At 40.8% G+C, this 25,658-nt stretch overlaps 1 protein-coding gene across 6 annotated transcripts in view; it reads right to left on the reverse strand.

Moving 5' to 3' along the window:
• Window positions 1-25,658, reverse strand: part of pam (peptidylglycine alpha-amidating monooxygenase) — a 68,793-nt gene that overhangs the window by 35,468 nt on the left and 7,667 nt on the right. For all 6 annotated transcript variants that reach the window (XM_031878442.1, XM_031878440.1, XM_031878443.1 and 3 more), the window contains exons 3-9: window positions 22,152-22,272; window positions 18,036-18,093; window positions 17,318-17,405; window positions 5,802-5,893; window positions 5,072-5,155; window positions 4,709-4,757; window positions 4,454-4,521 (exon numbers count right to left, since the gene is read on the reverse strand). In XM_031878442.1, coding sequence (XP_031734302.1) covers window positions 4,454-4,521; window positions 4,709-4,757; window positions 5,072-5,155; window positions 5,802-5,893; window positions 17,318-17,405; window positions 18,036-18,093; window positions 22,152-22,272 — 560 coding nt within the window. The remainder of the gene's footprint in view (window positions 1-4,453; window positions 4,522-4,708; window positions 4,758-5,071; window positions 5,156-5,801; window positions 5,894-17,317; window positions 17,406-18,035; window positions 18,094-22,151; window positions 22,273-25,658) is intronic.

The following is a 25,658-nucleotide window of genomic DNA, read 5'->3' on the forward strand; positions in this document are numbered from 1 at the left end:
AGTTTGAGGTTTCATGGAACAGCGTTACCGTGGCGTGGTGGCCATTTTACATGATTTGCCATTAACAATAAGCTGTTGTAATTTGACTATACTCGGTCAAATCTGACCAAAACTTGAGGATGTCTGCATGGCAATATTCACTCCTAGTTATAACGCCACCTATTGGCAACAGATAGTCCAAGCCCAAGTTCTTATGAATACCAATACTGACTCATAGTCACAGTGCCACCTAGTGGCTACAGGAAGTCGGTGTTATGTGAATAACATCCATTTTACATGAGATTTAAACTACATGTTTTTAACTTATAAACAAAGTCTTTTCTCAACGCTTTTTATGCACCCTGGCATCATATTTAAATTCAAAGTACATGTCTTCATCATTTGAAAAATGAAATGTGCACTTTTTACTGCACTATATTTATATAACAGCTTCAGGTACAGATTCAACTTATTAAATCAAAGTATAATCAACTAATAAAAGATTATGTATTGTTTTTTAATTTGAGAAAATCCTTGAGACCTTGATGATGTTCCATTGTGAAGATTGTAGGTTCTAGTTGAACGGCAGTGTTGTGGCGGATCGGTGAATTTTGAACTTTTGCCATGAGTGAACAACTCGACTACACTTAGGATACATCCACACTATTCCGTTTTTGTTTTAAAACTCAGCATTGTTTTTGAATTGATCTCCGTCCATATGAAAACGCCTGAAAACGAATATCACGTGACTCTTCACGTACACTGGGTATGCGTGTAGGTGACGGTGTAAACAGGAAGTAGATTGTCGTATTTTTTTTTAAACTAAGCAACCAGAGTAATAAAGTAGTCTTTAATAATGAAAGGTCGTGTTTGATACTTAAGATCTTCTCTAAAATCTTCCTCTATGAACTCAAACAGACACATTTCGTGGAAAGTTTTATTTTTCAGACTTAGTGACAGCACTGTTGCTCTATCTCTATCACATATCAAATTTACTTTTATATTAACACTTACACATAAAGGTTTACTAGATTATGGGTCCATAAATGTGGTCAACACACGTCTCTCACTCGTTTCCTCGGTTTCATTGTGTCTGTTCTCACTCCTGGCTCTGCTGGTGGCTGAAGTCTCCGTCCTACTGGAGAGCAATTACTGTTTTGTTCCATTACATTTTATCTGTGGACTTCACAATAGATGTGCAGAACAAAATAAGCATTGATAAGGACAGGAAAGTCCTCCGTTTTGTGTCCATCACCCTCCCCAAAGCCGCTAACCGTGACTTCAGACGTCCGCTCCGTAGGTCTGATAACGCTGCTGGACACACTGCTCGCTAATCGCTTCAATAACAGCTGCTTCCTCCGTAATAATGCAGACTTTAACTGAACAATAGCTGCTAGTAAAGACAACAAGGTCAACATCACCTGTAATCAGTTGTCCATGTTAAATTAACCTGGTAGTCGATCGGTAATCAATGTTGTTGTTTATGATTTCCGGGTAAGGGTCAGGTGATAGGGATGTGACGAATCAGGGAAGGACACGTCATGACTGCTAAGAACCAATCAAGTAGTGAACGCGGGTGTGGGCGTCATCATTTCTAAACTTATCCATTTTCGAGCATCCACACGAAAACGCAACCTGGAGTTTTCAAACGTATCCGTCCTTGGGAGTGTTTTCAAACTCCTCCGTTTTCGTTGCTCGAAAACGCCGGCGTAGTGTGGACGCTCAGCGTAAACGTAGCAAAACATATTCGTTTAAAATGGGAACGAAGTAGTGTGGACATGGCCTTAGGCAGACTCGGCCTGAAGATATCTACAGGCCAATCTTGAATCATAGTCATAGCGGCAACTACCAGCAACAGAAAATTACAGTCGCTATACTTTGGCTTGCTACTCTTAGCAGGTTAACCAGATCCACCTCACAATTTTGTAGTAGGTTGCTGAAGTTGCAACTGTGTAGCTTTATGTAAACGCACACACACCTCTCCAAAAATGAAAAAACTTTCTTATATGTTGAAATTTGCCTCTTTTCACTTTGCCATACAATTTTAGTACAGATCGAATGGTTGAAGATTCAAGATATATATGTTCAGGCTGGTTATACAAGTACAATTTTGTGAAATGCTTTCCAGGGGAGGCTCCATAAAAGACAGAAAATAAATAGTTCATATAAATAGACACATTAAATATAATAGAAAAATAAAAGAAGCAATACAAATATCCATCAAAGAAAAAACAAAACAAACAATAAAGTGGTTGCTTTTGAACAGGGTTTGGATTAAATTGTGTGTGTTTGTATGTTATTTATTTTGTAGTTTCATGGCCTGGAGGTAAAAGCTGTTCCTCAGTCTGCTGGTGTGAGTTTTCGGGGTCCCGTACCTACTACCTGAGGGCAGCGGGGAGGGACAGGCTGTGTGGGTGTGTTATGCAGGTCCTTATGACTTGCAGGCTGGGAAGCTCAAATCCAGTTATGTGCTGGGTCGTGCGCACCACCCTGTCCAGCACCATTCGGTCCATGCAGCTGCAGCTGCAATACCAGGTGAGGTGACGAAGCAACACTTCATGAAGCACTCTATAGTGCCCCCTTAGAAGTCCCTGAGGATTTGGGGCCTCAGGCCAAATTTCTGTACGGCCTAGGACGGTATCTGGACGCTGTTGGGCCTTTGTTACAACAGTTGATGTGGCTAGCCCATGTCAGGTCCTTGTTGCCCCCAGTTATTTAAGTTTGTCCACTATGTCCACTGCTGTGCTGTTGATGGTGATTGGGAGTTGAGTCTCCCCGCCTTTCCTGTCATTCACAATGACCTCCTTGGTTTGGCAAAATCAGGTAGAGGTGGTTGTCCTGGCACCACTGTTGCAGGATGGTCACCTCCTTCCTGTAGGCTGTCTCGTCTCCGCAGGTGATCACACCCACAACAGCTGTGTCGTCAGCAAAATTCACAATGTTGTGTGAAGCCTGTGTCGCGGGTGTAGAGGGAATTCAGGAGGGAGCCAAGGACACAGCTCTGTAGCTGGCTACCGTTTTTTGTTTTGGAATAGGGATGATGGTGGGGGATTTAAAGCAAGTGAAGACAGTCCAGAGAGAGAGGGACTGGTTGTATATTTCTGCGAAGACCCCAGCTAGTTGGCGGCCGCAGACATTCCGGCTAGGTATGCCGTCTGGGCCAACGACCAACTCAGATTATCAGTGGAGGAGGGGCAGTGCTGGAAGGCGGTGGTGGTAGAGGGGGACAGCATAGGGGTCAAAGCTGGCGTAAAAGTTTATCTGGAAGGGTGAGTGTTGTGTTTTTATTTTTTCACTTGAAGTATTTAATAGTTTAGAGTCCTTGCCATATGTGCCTCGGGCTGTTGAAGGCAAGCTTGGACTCCATCTGTTGCCTGTTTGATTGCTGTTGTTAGTGTGTAGTGTGTGCGCTTGTATTCCTCCACTGAGCCTGAGATGAAGGCTGAGGTCTGTGCGTGGAAAGCAGCATGGACATCTCTGTTAATTCATGGCCTCTAGTTAGGCATGATTTATATTTTCATTTCCTCAGCTTTCTTAATTAAGCTGGTGACTGTGTCTGCGTAGTTGTTGATATTGTCATTTGTGCTCTTTAATGTCTCCCAGACCATGTGATCAAAACAGACCTGTTGAATGGTGTCTGATTGGTCTGACCAGTGGTGTCCTCTAGGCTGGGGCTTCCCATTTTAGCCTCTGCCTACAAGCGGGGAGGAGGAAGATGGAGGAGTGGTTTGATTTACCAAATGGTAAGCAAGGTAACATTTTTAGCTATGTTGGGACAGTGTAGCAGTGATCCATCGATCTCAAGTGTCTTTGGGCAAGACACACTGAACTCCAAATCCCGAAGGCTGTGCCATCGTGAATGTGAATGTACTGTATGTGAATTAGTTTAGGTCCTGATGGGCAGGTGGCACCTTGCATGGTAGCCTCTTGGTGAGCATGCCACCTCATTCGGACCAGGACCCCAGCTTGCCTGCCTCTCTTCCTCTGCTGTGTCTTCCTCAGTTCAGGAAAGTGTGAGAGGAGATACGGAATGAGAAAATCTTGACAGTGGTCAGTCCTGCCTTTTAAATGTTCAGTAGCGTTTCTCTGTTGTAGGTGATCATGTTTTTGCTGCCGTCTATTGTTGCTTGTTTATGTCATTAACGCAGGCGAGGGTTGAGAACCCGAACAACGAAATGTGAAACTACAAAACTACTGAACTTAAACAAAAACTACATCACCTACACAGAATTACTTAATATATAAATAACCAAAGACAAACCCTGATACATAGCCTAAAACCTTCAAATAAATAACTTAAAACTTAACACTAGTGTGAAGCTCCTGGCAGGTTGCCCTCCTCACACACTGTAAGTTATTGTAGCATCATTTGTCCTCATGCCCTAACAGAAGTGTTTCCTAAAACCTCAATAAGCCTAAATTCATGCTTAGGGTTATGCATATTTAAATCTAGGACAAAATACACCAAACATACCTCTTTTTCCTGGAAGGATAATTGTGTCCACAGACATGAGCAGGTATATGCCAGCAATGAATGGCTGCCTTTGAGGAGGGCACAAAGAGTCACAGTCAGAGCATAGGAGGCTGTCAAATGTTGCTCACATTTCTTTTCATAAATCATGTTTCCCTTGACATTTCTCTATGTACATTTCATTCATACAGGCACTACATTTCACTCTCCTTTTTATATCAGAATCACATGAATGTTTGTTTTGAAGTAAATACTTACAGTTTGGATGTCATTCTTAAGGTAACTCCTGAGCAATCTCTATGATGGTCTGCAGAACAAAAACATTGAAGTCAAACTTTTTTCATCATGAATTTCTATTTCAAAGCAAATATTTTTTTCTTCTGAATGAGCACAATAGCCAAAGTTTAGCGTGATATCAGACTAACATTTGCTATTAAAGCTGAGGCTAAAGGGAATGTCATTAGTTTTGGAGGAATCTGGTCATAAACCAAAGCATTGAACATATAGAATATGTGGACTGATGATGGCGCTGGATGAAAAGACTAGATTTACCATCAACACTGATTAGACATCCATATAACAAGGTGTCGCATTGTCCCTTCAACTTCCATTAGGACTAACCTTTGAAAGCACTGACGTCTCCATAATGGATCTGCAGCACAAGGTGGGACATTCCAGAACTTCTTCCAACTTTAAAACCAACATCTAATAAGAGAACAGAGAGAAGAATGGAAACCAGGAGATGACAACAACTGAGGGGAAAAGACAGAAAGATGTACATAAAACCACTACTTGACCATTCAGGATCTTTCTTCACCTCAAGTATTTTCATATAATATACTCTACTTAAGAAATAGTCTCGATGAAAACCGTAAGCAGTGAGGTCTGTGGATTATCAAGGGTAAAAGGCACACTTTTTCTGGAAAGACATGCTGCTTACCAATAATGTAAACACCACAAAATACATTTCAATTACATACTACTAATGGGGGGGGGGGGGGAAATCGCAGAGACATATATAGAAAATCAGCTGATTGCCGGTGTATCAGTATAACGTAGCGTTTGAGTTGAGTTCATTTATAAACAGTGTCCTGCTTAGTATGTATATTCTGCTATCTGTAGACACACACACACACACACACACACACACACACACACAGCAGGTCCAGTCTGGCTGTGGACTATTTCAGACAAATGACAGTGAAAGTCTACACATGGCTAGATACAGCTTGAGGTCAGGTAATACATAGAACTTTCAGTAATTGTGAACCAACCCTTTGAGTTTGGGCTGACACCTTCTAGTCGGTTGGTTGGATAACAGCTGGTGTTACAGTAAAAAGAAGAGTCATACCTTTGGGTAATCTAGTGGGTGGTGCATTCCGAGCCCAGGCATACATAATGGATGCTTCATCCTCACACGTGCCTTGTACACCGCCACAGTCCCTTGAGAGAAAAACAACCAATCAATACAACTTTCAATGACCAGATGGGAAAACACGGTAAATCACAGAGGTAGTGTAATGGAACATTTCTACTTAGTAAGATACATTTGAGCACGTATGTTAACACAAAGAATGAAGATCTACTGAGTTCAGAGCTAAAGTATAAGTACTTAAGCATTTACACAATATACTAAGTAGAAATATATACTGTTTGTGTAATAGAAACTTGATATTCTTATGAGTATTTTATATTCTTATAAAATACAATTGTTTTATAACTTGTGTAACAGACTATCATAAGCTTGCATCATGTAACTTGTGATCCATGCAGCTGACTCCCTGCACACATGTCCTCTTCTTCTTCGTGTTGGATAACAAGTCCCTATTCTATGTTCACATGTTCTGTGCCTTAAGGATGAAACGTATGCATCTGTGTGTCTGTTGTAACAGATAAAGCACTTCTTATACCTCTTTAACAGCACGGCCTGCACGATTACTCTCTTTAGAACTCTGTACGAATGTTGATCTGTAGTGCACACTCCTGCAGACTCCGAGTGACTCTGTATAACTGAGCCTCTTCTCTGGCCAGAGAATAAATACTTTTGAAAGACAAGTTCTGTTTGACAATATTCTTCATTTCAGCTTAAAAAGACTCAACAGCAGGTAAATTCATTACAGCAGTGGTGGGCCGTCAGGGCCTTCGCTGCTGGCCTAAACAGAATCACAAAGCTATATCTATTTTATAATTTAATAATTGTTTTTAAATACAATACATGTATTATAATTTATAAAATTATTTTCCCCATTATCTTATTTTCTCATTGCACAGCTACTGTCTTCCTCAGTTGCTCTGCTTCCAGTGCAGCTTGTTTTAAGTAGAGCTTTTATCCAATCAGATTTCACCTCTGTGTCTCTAGGTAAGAAGAGAGGCCCAGGCCTGCAGACGGAGGCCTGCATCCATGTGCAGTTTAAGTGAATGGGGACGATATTGTTGATCGTCATATTCTTCAACCAATCAGATCTTTAGTTTGACATGTTGGCCGTATTCTTTGACGTATCAGAGCCTGCTCGCCGGCCTATAATGACGTCAGCATTAGTGCAGCTCAGTGTCTGCCGCGATGTGCAGAATGTGCTGTGATTGGTCAGTGGGCGAGCACGTGACTATCGTGAAACGAAGCTTAACAGCAGAGGCATGTCGGGCAGTGAATCACATCACGTGATGCAGCTCAGCCAATCAAATATGGGCATTCTGACTGAGTGAGATGCACCATGACACAGGAGACTGAGACGAGGAAAGACACTGCAGAGCAGTACGTACAAAGCTCAAGTTGTGAAAGTAAAATCATAAGACGATCTCTTTGGGCCGGGACTTGTCATTAAGGAGTGATGGTGGGTCCCACAGCCAGACCAGCTGAGAACCACTGTCCTCCATGAGTGCAGAAAACATTATATTTTCCTGAATACTGTATAAGCTTCTGCATTTTCCAGATGCTCTAGTACTATTCAAACGTATTGTAAGTCTCGTACCGAACATAACGTACATTTAATACGTACGTAGTTACAGCCTTAGAAACTGATAATATCTGTGGCGCCATCATGTGGTTATAAGGTGGTATTTCAGCTGCAGGACAACAGTGAAGGCCCAGGTATAAAATGCACGGCCCGTCACTGCATTACACAGTAGTGAGTAGTGAGAAAGCAACACAAATACCTGTCCAGGCAAAGAAGACCTGCAGGCATTTCCATACAAAAAGACTAGCACACAGACAATCATGGTAGAAGTATTCACTTTCTGTGAAGATTCGGGGCGACCGTGGCTCACTGGGTTAAGAGGGTTGTCTGGTTTCAAGGTCAACGGTTCGATCCAACACACTGGGATGTGTCACAAGTGTCCCTGAGCAATACACTGAACCCCAGGCTCCCCGGGCGCCTGTCATTGGCAGCCCACTGCTCCCTATATACAGGGATGGGTCAAATGCAGAGACAAATTTCCCCCTTAAAGGGATCAATGTAGTATAATAAATAAATTAAAATTAATAAATTCAGGAACATGGTTTTTCCAGAAGGGTAAATAAAGGGCAACTTGACTGATTTAAGATTAATGTGATTGTGCCAAACTGAGGGGCCTGATACAATATAAATCATTATTATATAAATAATACAATTTGTATCAAAATAGTTTTGGCCTCTTGGGAGAACCACATCAAGTTGTAACCATTAACACATTATCACCTTATATAGTTGATATTGTGAACATGTCAGCGAGAGTTGCCAATTTTCCCATTCAGCATACGCAAGTGCTGTCGAGTCATGAAAGTCCAGCATTCGCTCTCCTTTTAGCTCTGTTTTGGTCTCCAACTCCTAAAAAAATGACCAGGCTGCAACCGTGATATAGTGGGAACCTTATAGAGTCTTTCAGCCACAATGATTCAGATTGGGAAACAGCTCAACCTTGTTTTCACACATCTGCCCCTTTCATACCCGGGAGTCCAGCTGTTTTCGTATCTCCTCCAGTCTTGCAAGCTCCACTGCCCAGAGAGCCTCACGCCCCAGCGCCAGGGCGCTACACTGGAGACCTGGGGACATGCAGGTTCTCTCTCATCCAGTGTTCACCTCTGTTTGAGCAACAACCACCAACCTATGCTACAGATACTTGAAAAATAACTTACATGATAAGGTTACTTTAGAGCAGGGGTCTCAAACTCATTTTCACTCTGGGCCACATCAGCATCACAGTCGCCCTCAAAGGGCCGGTTGTAAATGTAAGACGGTGTAAATGTAACTTCTCCTAACATATTGTTAAATAACTCTCTCTGCATTTGATTATTGTTTATTCAAGTGTTAAAATATTGTACATGTAGTTATATAAATGTAAAAATATATTTAAATACATTTCTGTTATTATAACTTAAATCCTTTTAATGTAGGGTTAAGAAACCCACATTACTCTATCAAAGATCAAACTATTAAAGAAAATAGCAAAGACAAATATCAAACACAAGTTATTACAATAACTTTGTTCAATGCTTAAAATCCTTTCAAGGGTGCGTTTGCACAATCCCACGTGAAGTATTTCATGTGTTTTAAAGCCACGTTTAAAGTAGTCTTCAATGTACTCACAATACATTTCCATTTCAAGTGTACAGTAACCAGCCAAAGAGCTGCTTCTGTGACTGTGTGTTTAAGTATCTCATCATTCTGACTTTCTATCTCATACTTATGACTTTCTATCATAGTTATGACTTTCTATCTCATACTTATGACTTTCTATCTCATAATTTTGACTTTCTATCTCATAGTTATGACTTTCTATCATAGTTATGACTTTCTATCTCATAATTTCAACTATGGGGATATTTTTATTATCAAGTCTAACTTTAAAAAAAAAATAAAAATTAAATTTATTTTTTTTTTGCTGGCGGATTCGCGGACCACATAAAATGACGTGGCAGGCCGGATTTGGCCTGCGGGCCTCGAGTTTGAGACCCCTGCTTTAGAGGTATGTGCTAACTTGGGCATCAGCAGTGTGTGATAGCCACTCACCTTTTAGCTCATCCTTTGTTAGCTTTTTGACCATCAAGTAAAAAGATGGCTCTGAACGTCACCTATCACTCAATCAGGGTCCCAGAGTTTAGGATTATTTCAGAGGATTCTGGGTGGAACAAGTCGCTCTGGAAGAACTTTCTGAACGCACTCAGGGATTACGTTAAGGATAACTCAGCCAGCCTAGACGACCTAATCTCTCTATCCATAAGATTGGACAACCACCTTTGTGATCATAGTGGTTCTCCATCTGTGTTCTCCTCTGGCTCTTCCCCTGCACACACCCAGAGAGCGAGCCTCAAACCTGCCCCAGTCCTTCATGCAACTTCCAGCTCACCTTCTCATGTGGAGAGGAACCCATGCAACTTGGTTGGGTCCGCCTCTCTCCAGCTGAATGTCTCAAGAGGCTGAATGCTGGAGTACGTGTCTACTGCAGCTACGCTGGCCATTGGCCCTCTTTAACAGTGGGGGTTCTGGTGAGCCTCAACTGTTGCTGTACTCTACTGATGCGTGAGGATTTTCCTTGTTTGAATGCCTTCTTTTTCTTCTTTCCTTTCTTTTAAACTAACCCACACACACACTGTTACGCTTGTTTCATAAACACGTGGTGTGTAAGCGCAGCCTCCATCGTGTGTCTTATTGCACCGCTAAATAACCACAACCTCGCCGCCATTATGTAGTATTGCCATCGTTCTCCTATTTTCTCTCTTGTCCCTTTTACACACACACACACACACACACACACACACACACACACACACTATGCTTGCAGTTATAGAATAGATATATTAAAGAGTAGTTTGTGTGATTATTTTGTGCTGATGTGCTGTAATGCCAGCTGGTTGTTATAGTCTGAGCTTGAATTCAAACCTTCGCTGTTCACAACCATTTTGAGACTTACTCAATAGTTTGGTTATTGGTCCCTGATCCCAGGGTGATGTACCGTTATTGTTAATATATGTAATAAATCCTATTTAGTTTTCATACCAAACACGCTCCTGGCAGATTCCAACACAAAATTGGGTTCTCCTAATATTAAAATCAATCACTTTGAATCCTTGAACATTATCCAGCCTGGGAGCAAAAACTACATCAACAATAACTTTGAAAGGAGTTGGATCCAAAAATGAAATATAGGGTTGTAAAGATTGCAAGATTCAGTAGTATCAGCAAAACAGACACACGAAACACATTACCACATGCAAAAGAACCACAAAAGAACCACACTCTTTGAGTACACCAGAGTAACCTTTAACACCATATCACAGAGCATTTCCGTGAGTAAACCGAACTGTGCAGATAAAGACCTTCTATTCAACTCAAGGCTCAATCTGCCTTAATAAGAAGGAGAAAAAGAAAGTGTTGCTTAAAAAAAGAAAAGAAAAAGATACTTCACGAGCAGTATTTCAAGGTCCTGTGTGTAGGGTTTAGTGGCATCTAGTGGTGCGGTTGCAGACTGAGCCCACTGATTACATACCTCTGCTCGACACTCCCTTTCCAAGCATGTCGGAGAACCCGCTCTGTATGTAGATATGAAGGGCTCATTCTAGGCTACGAAAAACAAATAGATTCTTAGTTTGAGTCGGTTATACACTAATGCAAACAAAGTTATCAATACTAGATTACATTTCTGCCAATAGATCCTCCTAAATCCTACACACTGGACCTTTACCATCAGCAGCTAAGGGCAGTAGTAATACGCTAGTAGGCTCTAACATGCCAAAGAATTAGAAGAAGTCAGCTCTGCGACAGCAAGATGTAAACAAACAATGCCAATTGAGAGAGATCAATGTTGCATCCAGCAACTAAAAGAGTATTAACAAGGTCTCAAGTAATAACATAACCAAAAAAGAAGAAGGAAGAGCCAGTTTGTTGGTCTGTCATACTGAAGGCTAGTGTGCAACAATTAGCTGCTGCCTAAGCCATCAACCTCACCTCAGTAAGCTAATCAATATCCTAGAGACATTGAAGACATGAAGGCAGCTGAAACACTGCTGTTTGACATCAACAATAACTGTACAAGTATAATGGAGAAATAATACTTCACATTGAGTGTGTTTGACAGGATCAAAGCTATGGTGCCTCCTCTTCAGGTTGATACTGAATAGTATAGATGTGCATGAGAGTCCTGGTATATTCTAGCTTCTTTTACTCCCTGGCAAGGCGAAGGATTTCCACCTTATCATGATAGCCGGGGACTGGCTCTGTCGCGCAATCTGAGAGCGGTGGGCTCGCTCAATTATTAGCGGAGTCCCAGAAGCTGGGGGATCAGCAGGGACATGAAACCGATGACATCATTGCCTTCAACAGACTCTTAAATTCCAAGGAAACGGTGATTAGAGCGTCGGCTTCAGTTTTACAAGTCATCAACTCTGTCCATCAGGTAGGAGTTGTCTTTCTCTAGTTCAGTATTTCTCAAACTGTGGGGCGCGCCCCTCTAGTGGAGCGCAGTGGTATTACAGGTGGGGCGCAGGGGGAAATGCAGAATCTTTTTATTTCAAGAACTTTATTGAGAACTTCACATATAACAAAAGTACAAAGTACACGGACATAAAACTAAGTCATTAATAAATACATGGTGAAATGCCTGTACTGTCGTGTAACTGTTTACGTTACGCCATTAACAGGTTACGCTTGCGCGACGGCCAAGATCCTTGGCGACTCACATTTCTAGCTTAGTGTGCAAAATGAAGAGACATTTGCCAGGCGGGAAAAGAAAAGTAACCGCAGGCAATGCATCCGAGACAAACAGCAAGACGCCAAGAAGAACATATGATCTCTCTTGCTCTGGGTTTCACAGTGAACGCGGCAGGAGATGAGGAGAGAGCAGTCTGTGTTTTATGTCTGAAAACTGGAAGCAGACAGTATGAAACCCAACAAATTAAAAAGACACTTGGAGACATTACACCACACTCATGTCGATAAGCCACTGGAGTTCTTTCAGAGGAAACTTGGTGAATACCGCAAGCAGGCAAATCACTTTGTAGAAGTGGCATCAGTAACCAACAAAGCACAACTGGCATCACACAAGGTTGCATACAAAATTGCGCAGTGCAAGAAACCACACACCATCGCCGAGGAGCTCATAATACTGGTTTCAACGATGCTTGATGAGACAAGCGCCGCAAAATTGAAGACTATCCCTCTGTCCAATGACACAGTTGCAAGACGGATAAGTGACATTTCAAATGATCTCGAGGAACAACTCACTGAACAACTGACAGACACATGTTTTGCCTTACAGGACGAGGCTACTGACAGCAATAAAGACTGCTTGCTTATTGCTTATGTTCGCTTTGTCACATCGGGGTCACTGAGTGAGGATTTGTGGTTTTGCAAGTGCGTTGCAAGCAGAGCAACAGCTGATGAGCTCTTTAGGCTTACCTGACAGAACACGGGCTGAAATGGGAGAATTGTGTGTGTTTCTGCACAGATGGTGCGCAGACCATGACAGGGAAAAAGAAGGGCTTACAGGTGCTGATAAAGAGTGTCTCTCCAAATGCGCAATGGACACACTGTGTCATAACCAGAGAAGCGCTTTTCTGCTGTTGCTTCTCTCAAAACAAAATACAGATCTCAGCTCAACATTGAGCATGAGGTGAGAGTGGCCGTATCAAGTCTGCAACCCCGTTTTAAAAAGATCTGTAGTGGAAAGCAGCTCATTGCAGCCACTAATACTGATAACACTTGATGGCTCACACATATCTGCACTCATTTTGTTTTGCACAGGTTGCACTTTATTGTTGTTTTGAAAAGATATGCAGTGTAAAACTCAGTGAAACTCTTTATTGCCAAATATTTTAAGTGTTTTTGTTTTGTTTTTCACAGGTTGCACTTTATTGTTATTATCTTGAAAAGATATTCAGTGCAAAACAGGTGAATTGCAGCCACAATAAGCTATTTTTTGGCAAATACGAGTTCTTTTTTGCACAGATAGAACTTTATTTGCATTGTTCTAACAAAGCGATTGCACATTTTATTTGTTTTTGTCTGATGGAGCAATCTGGTTTACTTGAAAGTGATTGCAATTTTCTTTATTCTATTATTTGAAAAAGCACAGATGGAGGAGTCACAAAATGTTGTTATTTCAATAAAAGTTAAACATGAACCATTTTGTTACAATTTGGGCGGTGGGTTATGAACATTTTTCTTCCTCCAAAGTGGGGCGTGACAGAAAAAGTTTGAGAACCACTGCTCTAGTTGAACCCAAGCAACAATCTCCTGCACATCATCCTCATTAGCCAACTTGTTCTACCAATGTAGCTAAGGAATTCTGAATGCTGCTCAGATCACTTTGAATGGGATCCACTACATGTCTTCTGTTGAATGGTGTCCCGCAATGTTTGGAGTGAGATGTGCCGCTCATCACTTGTGGCGTCTATCAAGCTTGGAAAGCTTTCCATCAGAACCTGTTCGACCAAGCAATTAGCTTATCACCCCTCCAGAATATGAACCCCTGCTCCCACTTTTCCATTCATCTGCATGCACCACCCACACTGCAGTGACACAGAGCCAACCAAAAAATGTCATAGCAAGCCCTTGGTGAGGGAAAGTGCAGAAGAATTGGCAGCAAGCCAGTGACTGGCGAAACTGACCATTTCATTACTTTGTATTCATGTCTTCAAATATTCTAATAATCATCCCCTTATAGCACACGTGTCAAACTCAAGGCCCGCGGCCCGAATCCGGCCCGCCACGTCATTTTATGTGGCCCGCGAATCCACCAGCAAAAAAAAACAAAATTTTTTTTTTATTTTGGAAAAGAAATTAAAAGTTAGACTTGAAAATAAAAATATCCCCATGGTCGAAATTATGAGATAGCATGTTGTGAAGTATTATCACCGTGGCTGGACATTGATTACTTGTCCTCCTAACAGTCACTTGGTAACAATATGGTTAATTAGTTATTACCTCTTTTTTAAAAACAGGTGGACAGGAGAGGGAACAGCCCGTAAAGAGGTTTTCCAACAAGTGATTGAGTTGAAAAAGATCGACAAATAATCCCAAAATGTCCACGAAGAGAAAAATTGATGCAGAGGGAAGAAAATGTAATTGAAGATGGGAAAGCGAATACATGTCTGTGCTTCAAGGAGAAAAATGGGTCTGTCTTCTGTGCTATGATGCGTGTCGGTGATGAAGGATACAATTCACGTCGGCATTTTGACACCAAACACGGAGCTAAATTTAGCCTCCAAGAACAACATCAAATTGTCCAAGAATTAAAAGGCAGAGTGCAATCACAGCAGAATATATTTACAGAAGCTACAGCCCAGTGCATGCTAAAGGTATGTGAGCAGGTGAGCTCCGATCAGATACAGACTTTTACAAATGTCAGTTTGTGAAGAAACACCAGCGCAGACCGAGTTCAGGAACTAGCAGCAATCTAACAACACAGCTAGCTAAGAGACGAGATACATCATCTATCAGTGTTTGTAAGAGGCTCAAGGCAGACCTGACTCTGTGAGGAGCTCTTGGATGTAGCTGCCATGCACGGGACGACGGCAGGGAGGGACATTAGTGATGCAGAGAGGTGACAAAAATAGCTTTGAACAAAGTTAATGTAATAACTTGTGTTTGATGATATACGTCTTTGTTATTTTCTTTAATAGTTTGATCTTTGATAGAGTAATGTGGGTTTCCTAACCCTAAATTAAAATGATTTATGTTATAATAACAGAAATGTGTTTAAATATCATTTTACATTTATATAACTACATGTACAATATTTTAACACTTGAATAAACAATAATCAAAAGCAGAGACAGTTATTTAACAATATGTTAGGAGTAGTTACAGTTATACAGTCTTACAGTTACAACCGGCCCTTTGAGGGAAACCATGATGCTGATGTGGCCCGGAGTGAAAATGAGTTTGACACCTCTGCCTTATAGTGATCAACTTGACCCCAACAGACGTCGTCTCTATAAGTGGTTTCTACTGCCCTGACAAAAAGAGGAACTGGCACCTTTTCACCAAGTTACAGTGGGGCAAAAAAGTATTTGGTCAGCCACCAATTGTGCCAGTTCTCCCACTTAAAAAGATGAGAGATGCCTGTAATTTTCATCATAGGTACACTTAGGGTAGACAGAATGAGGGGCAAGAATCCAGGAAATCACATTGTAGGATTTTTAATGAATTAATTGGTAAATTCCTCGGTAAAATAAGTATTTGGTCACCTACAAACAAGCAAGATTTCTGGCTCTCACAGACCTGTAACTTCTTCTTTAAGAGTCTCCTCTGTCCTCCACTCGTTACCTGTATTAATGGCACCTGTTTGAACTCGTTATCAGTATGAAAGACACCTGTCCACAACCTCAAACAGTCACACTCCAAACTCCACTATGGCCAAGACCAAAGAGCTGTCAAAGGACACCAGAAACAAAATTGTAGACCTGCACCAGGCTGGGAAGACTGAATCTGCAATAGGTAAGCAGCTTGGTGTGAAGAAATCAACTGTGGGAGCAATTATTAGAAAATGGAAGACATACAAGACCACTGATAGTCTCCCTCGATCTGGGGCTCCACGTAAGATCTCACCCCGTGGGGTCAAAATGATCACAAGAACGGTGAACAAAAATCCCAGAACCACACGGGGGGGGGACCTAGTGAATGATCTGCAGAGAGCTGGGACCAAAGTAACAAAGGCTACCATCAGTAACACACTACGCCACCAGGGACTCAAATCCTGCAGTGCCAGACGTGTCCCCCTGCTTAAGCCAGTACATGTCCAGGCCCGTCTGAAGTTTGCTAGAGAGCATTTGGATGATCCAGAAGAGGATTGGGAGAATGTCATATGGTCAGATGAAACCAAAATAGAACTTTTTGGTAAAAACTCAACTCGTCGTGTTTGGAGGAAAAAGAATGCAGAGTTGCATCCAAAGAACACCATACCTACTGTGAAGCATGGGGGTGGAAACATCATGCTTTGGGGCTGTTTTTCTGCAAGGGGACCAGGACGACTGATCCGTGTAAAGGAAAGAATGAATGGGGCCATGTATCGTGAGATTTTGAGTGGAAACCTCCTTCCATCAGCAAGGGCATTGAAGATGAAACGTGGCTGGGTCTTTCAGCATGACAATGATCCCAAACACACCGCCCGGGCAACGAAGGAGTGGCTTCGTAAGAAGCATTTCAAGTTCCTGGAGTGGCCTAGCCAGTCTCCAGATCTCAACCCCATAGAAAATCTGTGGAGGGAGTTGAAAGTCCGTGTTGCCCAGCGACAGCCCCAAAACATCACTGCTCTAGAGGAGATCTGCATGGAGGAATGGGCCAAAATACCAGCAACAGTGTGTGAAAAGCTTGTGAAGACTTACAGAAAACGTTTGACCTCCGTCATTGCCAACAAAGGGTATATAACAAAGTATTGAGATGAACTTTTGTTATTGACCAAATACTTATTTTCCACCATAATTTGCAAATAAATTCTTTAAAAATCAGACAATGTGATTTTCTGGATTTTTTTTCTCATTTTGTCTCTCATAGTTGAAGTGTACCTATGATGAAAATTACAGGCCTCTCTCATATTTTTAAGTGGGAGAACTTGCACAATTGGTGGCTGACTAAATACTTTTTTGCCCCACTTGTATACAATTTTTAGTTTTAAGAGAAAATGACATAGCAGTGGATTGATTGTGAAAACCCCAGTGAGTTTTGACTTGCACTCGACTTTCACTACATGTCATCCTGGAAGTTATTTTAACCAGCTTTGAAATTTGATGTAATACTTACTGCTGGTGTTTGGCACACCACTCATAAAATAAAGAACACTGCTGTACAACCCTGCCAGTAGCTGCGACAGGATGTGCTGGGGATACTGCTATGATTATTAATGATGATGGAACAGTCTCTGTAACACTGCCCCGGTGCTGAAATTGGAAATTACCAGTAGCTGCTGGAGGACACCGGAGTCTGGCAGCCAAACAGAAGCATGTGATGAACTGTGTCCATATTGGCATGAGGCATGAAGTCCACTGAGGAAGAAAAGCAGTGTGGTTAAAATAGTTTAAGAGGTACTGCACACTTACACATGTTTTTTGAGTTGTAAACTAAATGATACGACTGTTCTGTAATGAAAAACATTCATGTTCGTGTTATTGTTCCCCTCGGATCAAGGACAACAAAGTTCACACTGGACTAAACACATATTGAAGGCCTTCCTTGTGCAAACAGACTGACCACAGTGTCATTAACAGTCAGGCTGGAGAAAGGGAAAAATAAAATATCCCTACATCCCTAAAAAATGCCATATTGTGATTTTACATCACACAGGTTTGTGTCCTGCCCAAACTCATCATGTACAAATGACTTTGAACATTTTCATTAGAAAAACAGCTAATACTGTTGCTATGACTTATGTTATTACTTATACCACTATTCTACTTCTACTACCATGACAATGTCTGCTACAACTGTTGGTGCTACTTCTAAAACAACTATTACTTTTACTGCTGCTCTTACTCTGGCATCTTATACTGCAGTGTACATCTCCCAAAAAAGTACCATCTAGTCCATGAAGTTACCAATGATTTTTACTTTAGGAGTAGGCCTAAATACTTTACGTCATATGTCAACTCAAAATATTTGAAAGAAGATATACTCACCAATATATGCATCTCGACTAGTTGGCAGAGAAAATGCTGTGCACAGGTAAGTGTCCGACTGAAACATTTAAGAAACAAGCCATCAATTGCTGAAATGTTCAGCAGCAAACTTTATGATATAAAGATAAATATTTTACACTATGGCTGTTCCCTATTATATACATAGGTAAGGTGATTGATTGAAAATTCCTTCACCACATTAAAAGTTCCTGAAGTAGAAATTGTCTACAAGCTAACAAGAACCCACCTGATGAGTTTGGTCTTGCTCTGGTAAAGGACGTATTCTTTCACATTGTTGTATGTAGTTTATATTATTATACTGTTAAATAGACAGCGTGTATGTCTATAGAGCTTGAAAAAGGGTCAGCGAGGACCCTATTGAAACTAAAGATGATTAAGGCTGAATCCAGGACCTATTGAAATTTGAATGTTTATTAGTATTATCATATTAATGTGGAGACGTTCAAAAAAGCCTCTTAGAGGTTAAACCCAACAGGAAGTCAGCCATTTTCAATTGAATTAGCTTTCTCCCCATTTCCAGGCACTGTACATGAACCAACTCCATCTAGACATTTCACCAAATCAACTTAAACTTTGGTCAGTTGCGTCTTAAGACCGTTGCGATAATAAACTGCAATGCTTTTCAGTTTTGGTGCAACTATGTTGCCGTGGCGGCGAAAAAGCATCTTTGAAATATGAAATACAGTATATAAATAAATTTAAATTGCAAGCAGCAGGACTCTGGGTGACGTGGGCATGCATTTCTGTGACCATCATACAATGCGTGCACGAGTTAAACGGTATTTCCTGTGTCGACCAATGGCGTAGCCAGGTCTTAAGCCTCGAATGTTTTGAGTGTATCTCCGAATACAATCATAACTGTCACCCTGTAAAAATCAACAAAAACCTGAATGTGTCTGAATGCGCTTCAGTGTTTGTAACATAACAGACTTTCAAAGTAAATGCAGGTCTCAAAACCGACTGTTTGTGCAGGTAGCTCTGACAATCACTGCTGAGTGACTCAAAGCTGGAAGAGTCGAGGAGAAATAGGAGAATGTATAGTTTCATGTGGAAAAAAAATATCATCAGAATAATCTATCATAAATTAGGCTAGGTGCCGTTTGATTTTATGAAACAAACTTCACTTGTTCAAATTACTTTACATTATCGCCTGGCTCCAAAACAAAAACAATTAAATTTACTATTAATGAAAACTCCACGTACAAGCGCGATTTGGAAACCTCTTATCCAATTTCTGCTCTCTAAATATCTTAGTTTGCACATATTTAGATCAGAGAAGTCTTTTTCTGGGGTTGTGCCCACGAACCCTTTTAATAAGTTCAGTGTTTGGGCCGCTGTAATTATAGAATCCTGCTTACGTCCGTGCTTATCAGTAGGTGGCGCTATGACAATGAGTTAATATTGGCATGCAGAAGTCCGAAAGTCATGACAGTCATCAAGCATGTCAAGTTTGGGACAGTTTTGACAAAGTCCAGTCGAGTTACAACAGCTTGATGGATGATGGTGAACCATGTAAAATGGGTGCCACACCACGTCCACGTCGTTCGATGAAACCTAAAGTTTTTAGTAACTTTTAATCACTAAGGTCTTTAGATTGTTCTGACCAAATTTGAAGTTGATCTGATTAATTCCCTAGGAGGAGTCCGTTAAAGTACAGCGTCTAGAAATAGCAAAAACGACACTAGAAATTCATACAAAATTCAAAATGTCTGACTTCCGATTGGGTTTAGAGCATGGCCCCAAGATACTTTTTTTAAAGTCAAAATGTGATACATGTGCCGACCAAATTTTGTAAATCTATGTGAAACGTACTGCGAGGGCTGCTTCGTCAGAATTTTGTAGCCGATTTGACACTTTGAAGCATTAAAACCATATTATATAACTACATTTTGGGGTTTAAATCTGTGTGCCAAGTTTTCTTATGTTTCGAACATTTTTAGCCCATCAAAAGCACCTTCGTTTTTCATTGTGAAGACTGCGTCGCCACGGCAACGGCGTTTGACGAAACATCAAAAGCTTCATGAACTGGCATTATGAACTTCTTACATTTGTGTGGAACTAATTTGATGTTGATCTGATTTACCTACTAAGAGAAACAAGCCAAAGTATAAAGACTTTAACTTCCTGTTACCAGTAGGTGGCGATATGAGTATTATACATAATTGGCCTTTGGATGTCTTCAGGACTGGAGTCTAATCAAACATGTGAAATCTGGTAAAGATCTGACGATGTGGAGTCGAGTTACATCAGTTTATTCGTTCATGGCGAAGGATCGAAATTCGCCGAGCCGCCACGTCGCCGCCCTTCAACAACTTCTTACAATTTTCACAATGAAGCATTACCAAGGTCTTAAGGCTGTTCTGACAACATTTGAGAGGGATCTGATTAATCTGTGAGGAGCAGGATGTCAAAGTACACAACTTACAACTTCCTGTTGCCACTAGGTGGCGCTATTACTATGATTCTAATTGTCATATAGATGTGTTCTGACTCAGGATGTTATGACATATGAGAAATTTCCCCTTCCGGGATCAATATAGTATAATAAAATTCAAAAAAAATTCAAAATAATAAAAATAATAAAAATAAAAATTCGGAGCAGATTAGACAATGCCGAGTTACAATAACTTCCTGTTTCATGGCGAATGGTGTTTTTTTGCTGCCATGCCACGGATACATAGTTCGATAACTTTTTGATCTTTGAGTAACTTTTCACTGCCAAGGTCTCAAGAGCATACTGACCAAATCTGAAGTCAATTGGGTTAAATCTCTAGGAGGAGTTTGTTAAAGGATGAAGGCTTGAAATGGTCCAAAAACATCATAAAATAAAAAATGGCTGACTTTCTGTTTGGTTTAGGGCATACTTCCAAGAGGATCTTTTGTACGTCACATTAAATTACACATACCTACAAAATGTCATACAGCTGGGTGAAACCCAATGTTGGGGCAACTTAAAAGGGGGCGCAATTGAGCCGATTTTTCATAACGTAACTGGACACCCCAATCAGACTACAATTTTCGCCACGACTGCCTTGCATGCCAAATTTCAAAATCTTACCAGTATCTCAAGCACCTCCTTTTTGCGACGTAACACGTACAATAATAATTATAAACATTAGAAAATAATAGGTCCTAATAATATATGCATAGACTCACTAGGAGGCATTATATTGTATACATTTTGTCAAAAGGATAAACACAAGCCCAAGAGCTTGTTTCCATTGTGGTCCTTTGGGTGTAAGCGTGTGTTTGACTGTGTTTGAGCGAGCAAATTACTTCTCTGCATGATCAATTTATACTTTTCATTTTGTGTCAGTGCACCATTTATAGAGTTCTTTCAGTTGAAAGACTAGTTGTTTTTTTAATGTTGTGTGTGGAATAAAATATTCTTTGAACCATAAATTCACTGATGTTCCCATTATGCCCATTTGACCTACATTCTATCGTAACACTAGTAATAACTTTTCATATTTCCTTTTAAGATGAGTTTTAGTTTGAGATGACTATAGTTCATGCTCACGCATGATAGAAGCATGGTGTCTGTACGGGGAGGGAATAATGCTAAATCTCTCATTTCTGGCAAAAAGTCTAAAACAAATTTCACAAAAAAAAATAATCAATAATATTTAATTGTAAATCCTGAAATTGACTGATTAACAATCCTTGGGACATTAGTATTGAATCTGCAAACCGTTATTGTTTCAGTCAGACGGCATTTAGAAATCTTTATAAAAATTTCCGCACTTTCAGAAATTTTGCCAAAATGCCAACAGTACAGCATAGGATATAGAATAAAAAAAATGACGTCAGATGTTGAAAGATTTCCACTGTAGTTTTGATTTTGTTCGTGAATAGTTTCTAGGCTACATTCCAAAGACGACATGTAAGTTTAGCTTTTTCTGCTTTGACACAACAGCAGAGAGGCTGGTTATGACTATTTAAATGCCACGAGGGCCACAGAATAGCAATGGGGACAAAAAGTGGATTTGAAGGGTTTAATAGGCACGTTAACCTATGGTTTAAGCTCTAATGGTGAGCTATTGAAGTGAAAAGATGCAGAACCTTAAGTAGTATGTTTCAGAGACACAGACTTACCTCAGTTGGGACAACACCAGGCATCCGAATATCCAGAGAGAAGTTGTGAGAGTTTGTAAAGACCTGCTGCTTGGTCCTGGACACACAATCGATGGGATCTAATGAGATATTTTCCTGAGACCTTAAGGGGGAACAAAGGAACAATGTGAGTTACTTTCTGCTACAGGAAAAGGTAATAGTAGACGCAGCAGTCATAATGCCTAGCTACACTTCAACACAACAACCCATCCACACAAAAATACAACGTATAAAACACGCATTTTCAAATATTTATATGTAGGGAGAGGTGAGCACAAACACTTCAGATCAGTGTAAAGCTGGTTTTCTAGAGTGATGTGAGAGTGTTATTGTAAATGTGCAGTTGACAAATAAGGGGGGAGACGGAAATTAATAATAAAACATTGTTCTAGGTTGTTAACATACAGAGTCAAAATTTGAGGAGGCAGTGATGTGGTTGGTGGCAAGGAAGAAATACAGTCTGCTATTTCAGCTTGGATTTCTCTCGGTAACCAGTTGGGCGTGCTGGTGTTTAGGATTAAAATCAAGGCTGAATATCCTGAGATCTCCACTAAAGCACTGAAAACCCTGCTTCCATTTCACACATCCTCTTTGTGAAGCGGGATGTTCTGCAGTGACGGCAATCAAAACAAAATCACAGAGTAGACTGGACATAAGGAACACACTTCGGGTGTCATTGTCTCCCATTACCCCCAGATGGGACCGTCTCGTTGCACAGAAACAAGCTCAGGGCTCCCACTGATTCAGCGTTATTGTGAGTTGTATTTATTTATGCATTTTATATTTGTTTTCATGCCGATCATATCATTTTATTTCATAGTGTTTTTCCGCCACACCTTGAATGCCGGTCCGTGAAAATATTGTCTTACATGAAACCGGTCCGTGGTGCAAAAAAGGTTGAGGACCTCTGGTATAAATGACGATACATTTTACAGTGTGTTGGCTGACTCGGATATTCAGCCATATTAATTCAAGCGAGAGCATGCGGCCGAAAAAATGCAGAGTCCGAAGCTGCTGGGAATATATGGCCGCTGTAAAGTTTGTCCAAGTTTGTCTTTCAGTGTGTGTGTGTGTGTGTGTGTGAGAAACAGATAGAGATAGTGAGTTAATGAGTTAGTTAGTTGAGTCATGATTGGGCATAGCTGTTGATGACACAATAATGTCACTTATTAGCTCAATCTATAATTATACATCATTATTTATTAGTTAATTTTTTTGTGTGAGCTGTATCTGCATAATAAGAAGTAAATAAAATTGTCAGATAACTGCAGTATAGTAAAAAGGACACTACTGAAATGCGGTAGAACTATAGAGTAGCATAAAATGGACCCCAAAATTGTACTTAAGTAGAGTACTTGAGTAAATGTACTTTGTTATATTCCACCAGTGCTAATGCTGATCACAGACAGAGGGAGAAATTGATGGATTTCTAATCAGCTGATCAGAAGCGAGAGTGTGTCTGTGGCAATATAGGTTTCCGATCTATCAGGCTAATAAATACATTTGAATTTGAGAGAGAGAGGTTTTTTGAATAAGAAAGCATGAAGATAAAAAGAAAAGTTGAATAAAAGATTGAATGTCCTTATGCATGTCTGAGTGCATATGTGTGAGAGGAGGAGGTGTGAGGCTAGGCAAGACTTTGGCTGCATCAACACTACTACTTCTCCATTTCTAAAACGCATTTCTTTTGCTACGTTTACACTGAGCGTCCACACTGCTCCAGCACTGAAAACTCTGGGGTTACCTCCTACTGTGGACAGGCCGAACCGCATAAGTTTATAAACGATGATGTAGACACCTGCGTTTGTTACTTGATGGGTCTTTGCAGTCGCGACATGTCCTTCCCTGATTTGTCACGCCCCTATCACATGACTGTTTTCCAGAAGAAAACAAACAGCCAGGTCTACCAGTGATTAGTTTCAACATAGATAATGCTTTGCTGTGCTAGCAGCTGTTGTGCAGTTAAATTCTGCCTTTTATAATTCTACTACTGTCGACATGCGGAGGAAGCAGCTGTTATTGGAGCGATTAGTGAGCGGCGTGTCCATCCGCTGTTATCAGCACTACGGAGCGGACGTCTGAAGTGACGGTTTGCTGCTTTGAGGAAGACGATGGTAACAAAACAGAGGACTTTCCTTTTCTTATCAACGCCTATTTTATTCTGCACAACTATTGTGAAGTCCACACAAAAACTGTAAACGAACAAAAGCATAAATAATACTCTCCAGTGTGAGAGACTTTAGCCTCCAGCAGAGCTTCTAGTGAGACAACAGACCACAACGAAACCGAAACGAGTGAGAGACGTGTGTTGACCCATAATCTACTAAACTTTAAAGTCTCACTGTTCATTTTAAAGTAGATTTGATGTGCGTGAGAGAGAGATCAAGACCTGCAGCCTTATAACTAAGTCTGAAAAATAAAACTTCTGTTTGAGTTTATGGACTGTAAATGGACTGTACTTGTATTTCACACTACATGTCATCATTCACCCATTCACACACTGATGGCAGTGGCTACCATGCCCATCAGGACTGACTAACATTCACACACCATAGGCACAGGACCCTAGAAACGCGTCGCCCAAAAAAAATGTCAAATGCGAAACCATTGCTTTACCATGCTCCTCTCTTGCACGGCACATCACGTTTTTCTGTCAGTTTCTAAACCTGCATTAAAGTTCAAATATCCTCAACTTTCCAGCACCAGGCTCATCAAAGTCAGTCTTGACCTAGGCTGCCTAATCAAGCAAAAGGCGGGCAGTACTACTTTATCACTGCCTTACTGTTTTGATGGCGGTAGATGTGGTAGGAACGAACAATGGCAAAAACAGATGAAAGTTTGATATAACGGTTTTGACCTACAATGAGCTATATCATTTTTTTTTTTTATCTCCTCCTCATCCAATAGCAAAACAACAGCAAGGGCTCGATATCTGCTTGATTCATTTTTTAATGTTAATTACATTTGATGTCCGGTAGCACATGCACCTCCACTGCACAGGCTCATCGGCTGATTTGTCTGACGCGATTTGCTAAAGGAAGTTTTTGAAGCAGCGCATCTGTTGTGACGTGTATTGGTGAGATCAAGGCCTTAGTCAAGCTAGGTGCTAAAATAACCTGCTGCTATGTAAAGATTCCAAGGGGTGGCAAGGAGGCAATGCCTTTCCACCCCAACTGCTACTCTAGTTTTGGACAGTCTTATTAAAAAGATGTAGATATAAAAGGTGGGGCTAGTTCGAAACTCTGATGTCTGAGTACAAGTGAACGCAGCAAGAGATGACATTCCCAGCAGCTCCGTTTTCTACCGGGCAACGGCAGCTTTCTGTGCAGCCTCCCTCGGTCCCCGACGCACACGACTGCTGATAATAAAAACATACAGATGGATAGTGGCAGGTTTATTTGTTAAGTGTTTGTTAACTGTAACAGACAACATACTGTCAGACACTCCACCACGTAACAGACAACATACTGTCTGACACTCCACCACGTA

The sequence above is a fragment of the Anarrhichthys ocellatus genome, unplaced genomic scaffold (genome assembly GCF_004355925.1).
Source record: "Anarrhichthys ocellatus isolate YVR2014 unplaced genomic scaffold, GSC_Weel_1.0 scaffold179, whole genome shotgun sequence".
NCBI lineage: Eukaryota > Metazoa > Chordata > Actinopteri > Perciformes > Anarhichadidae > Anarrhichthys > Anarrhichthys ocellatus.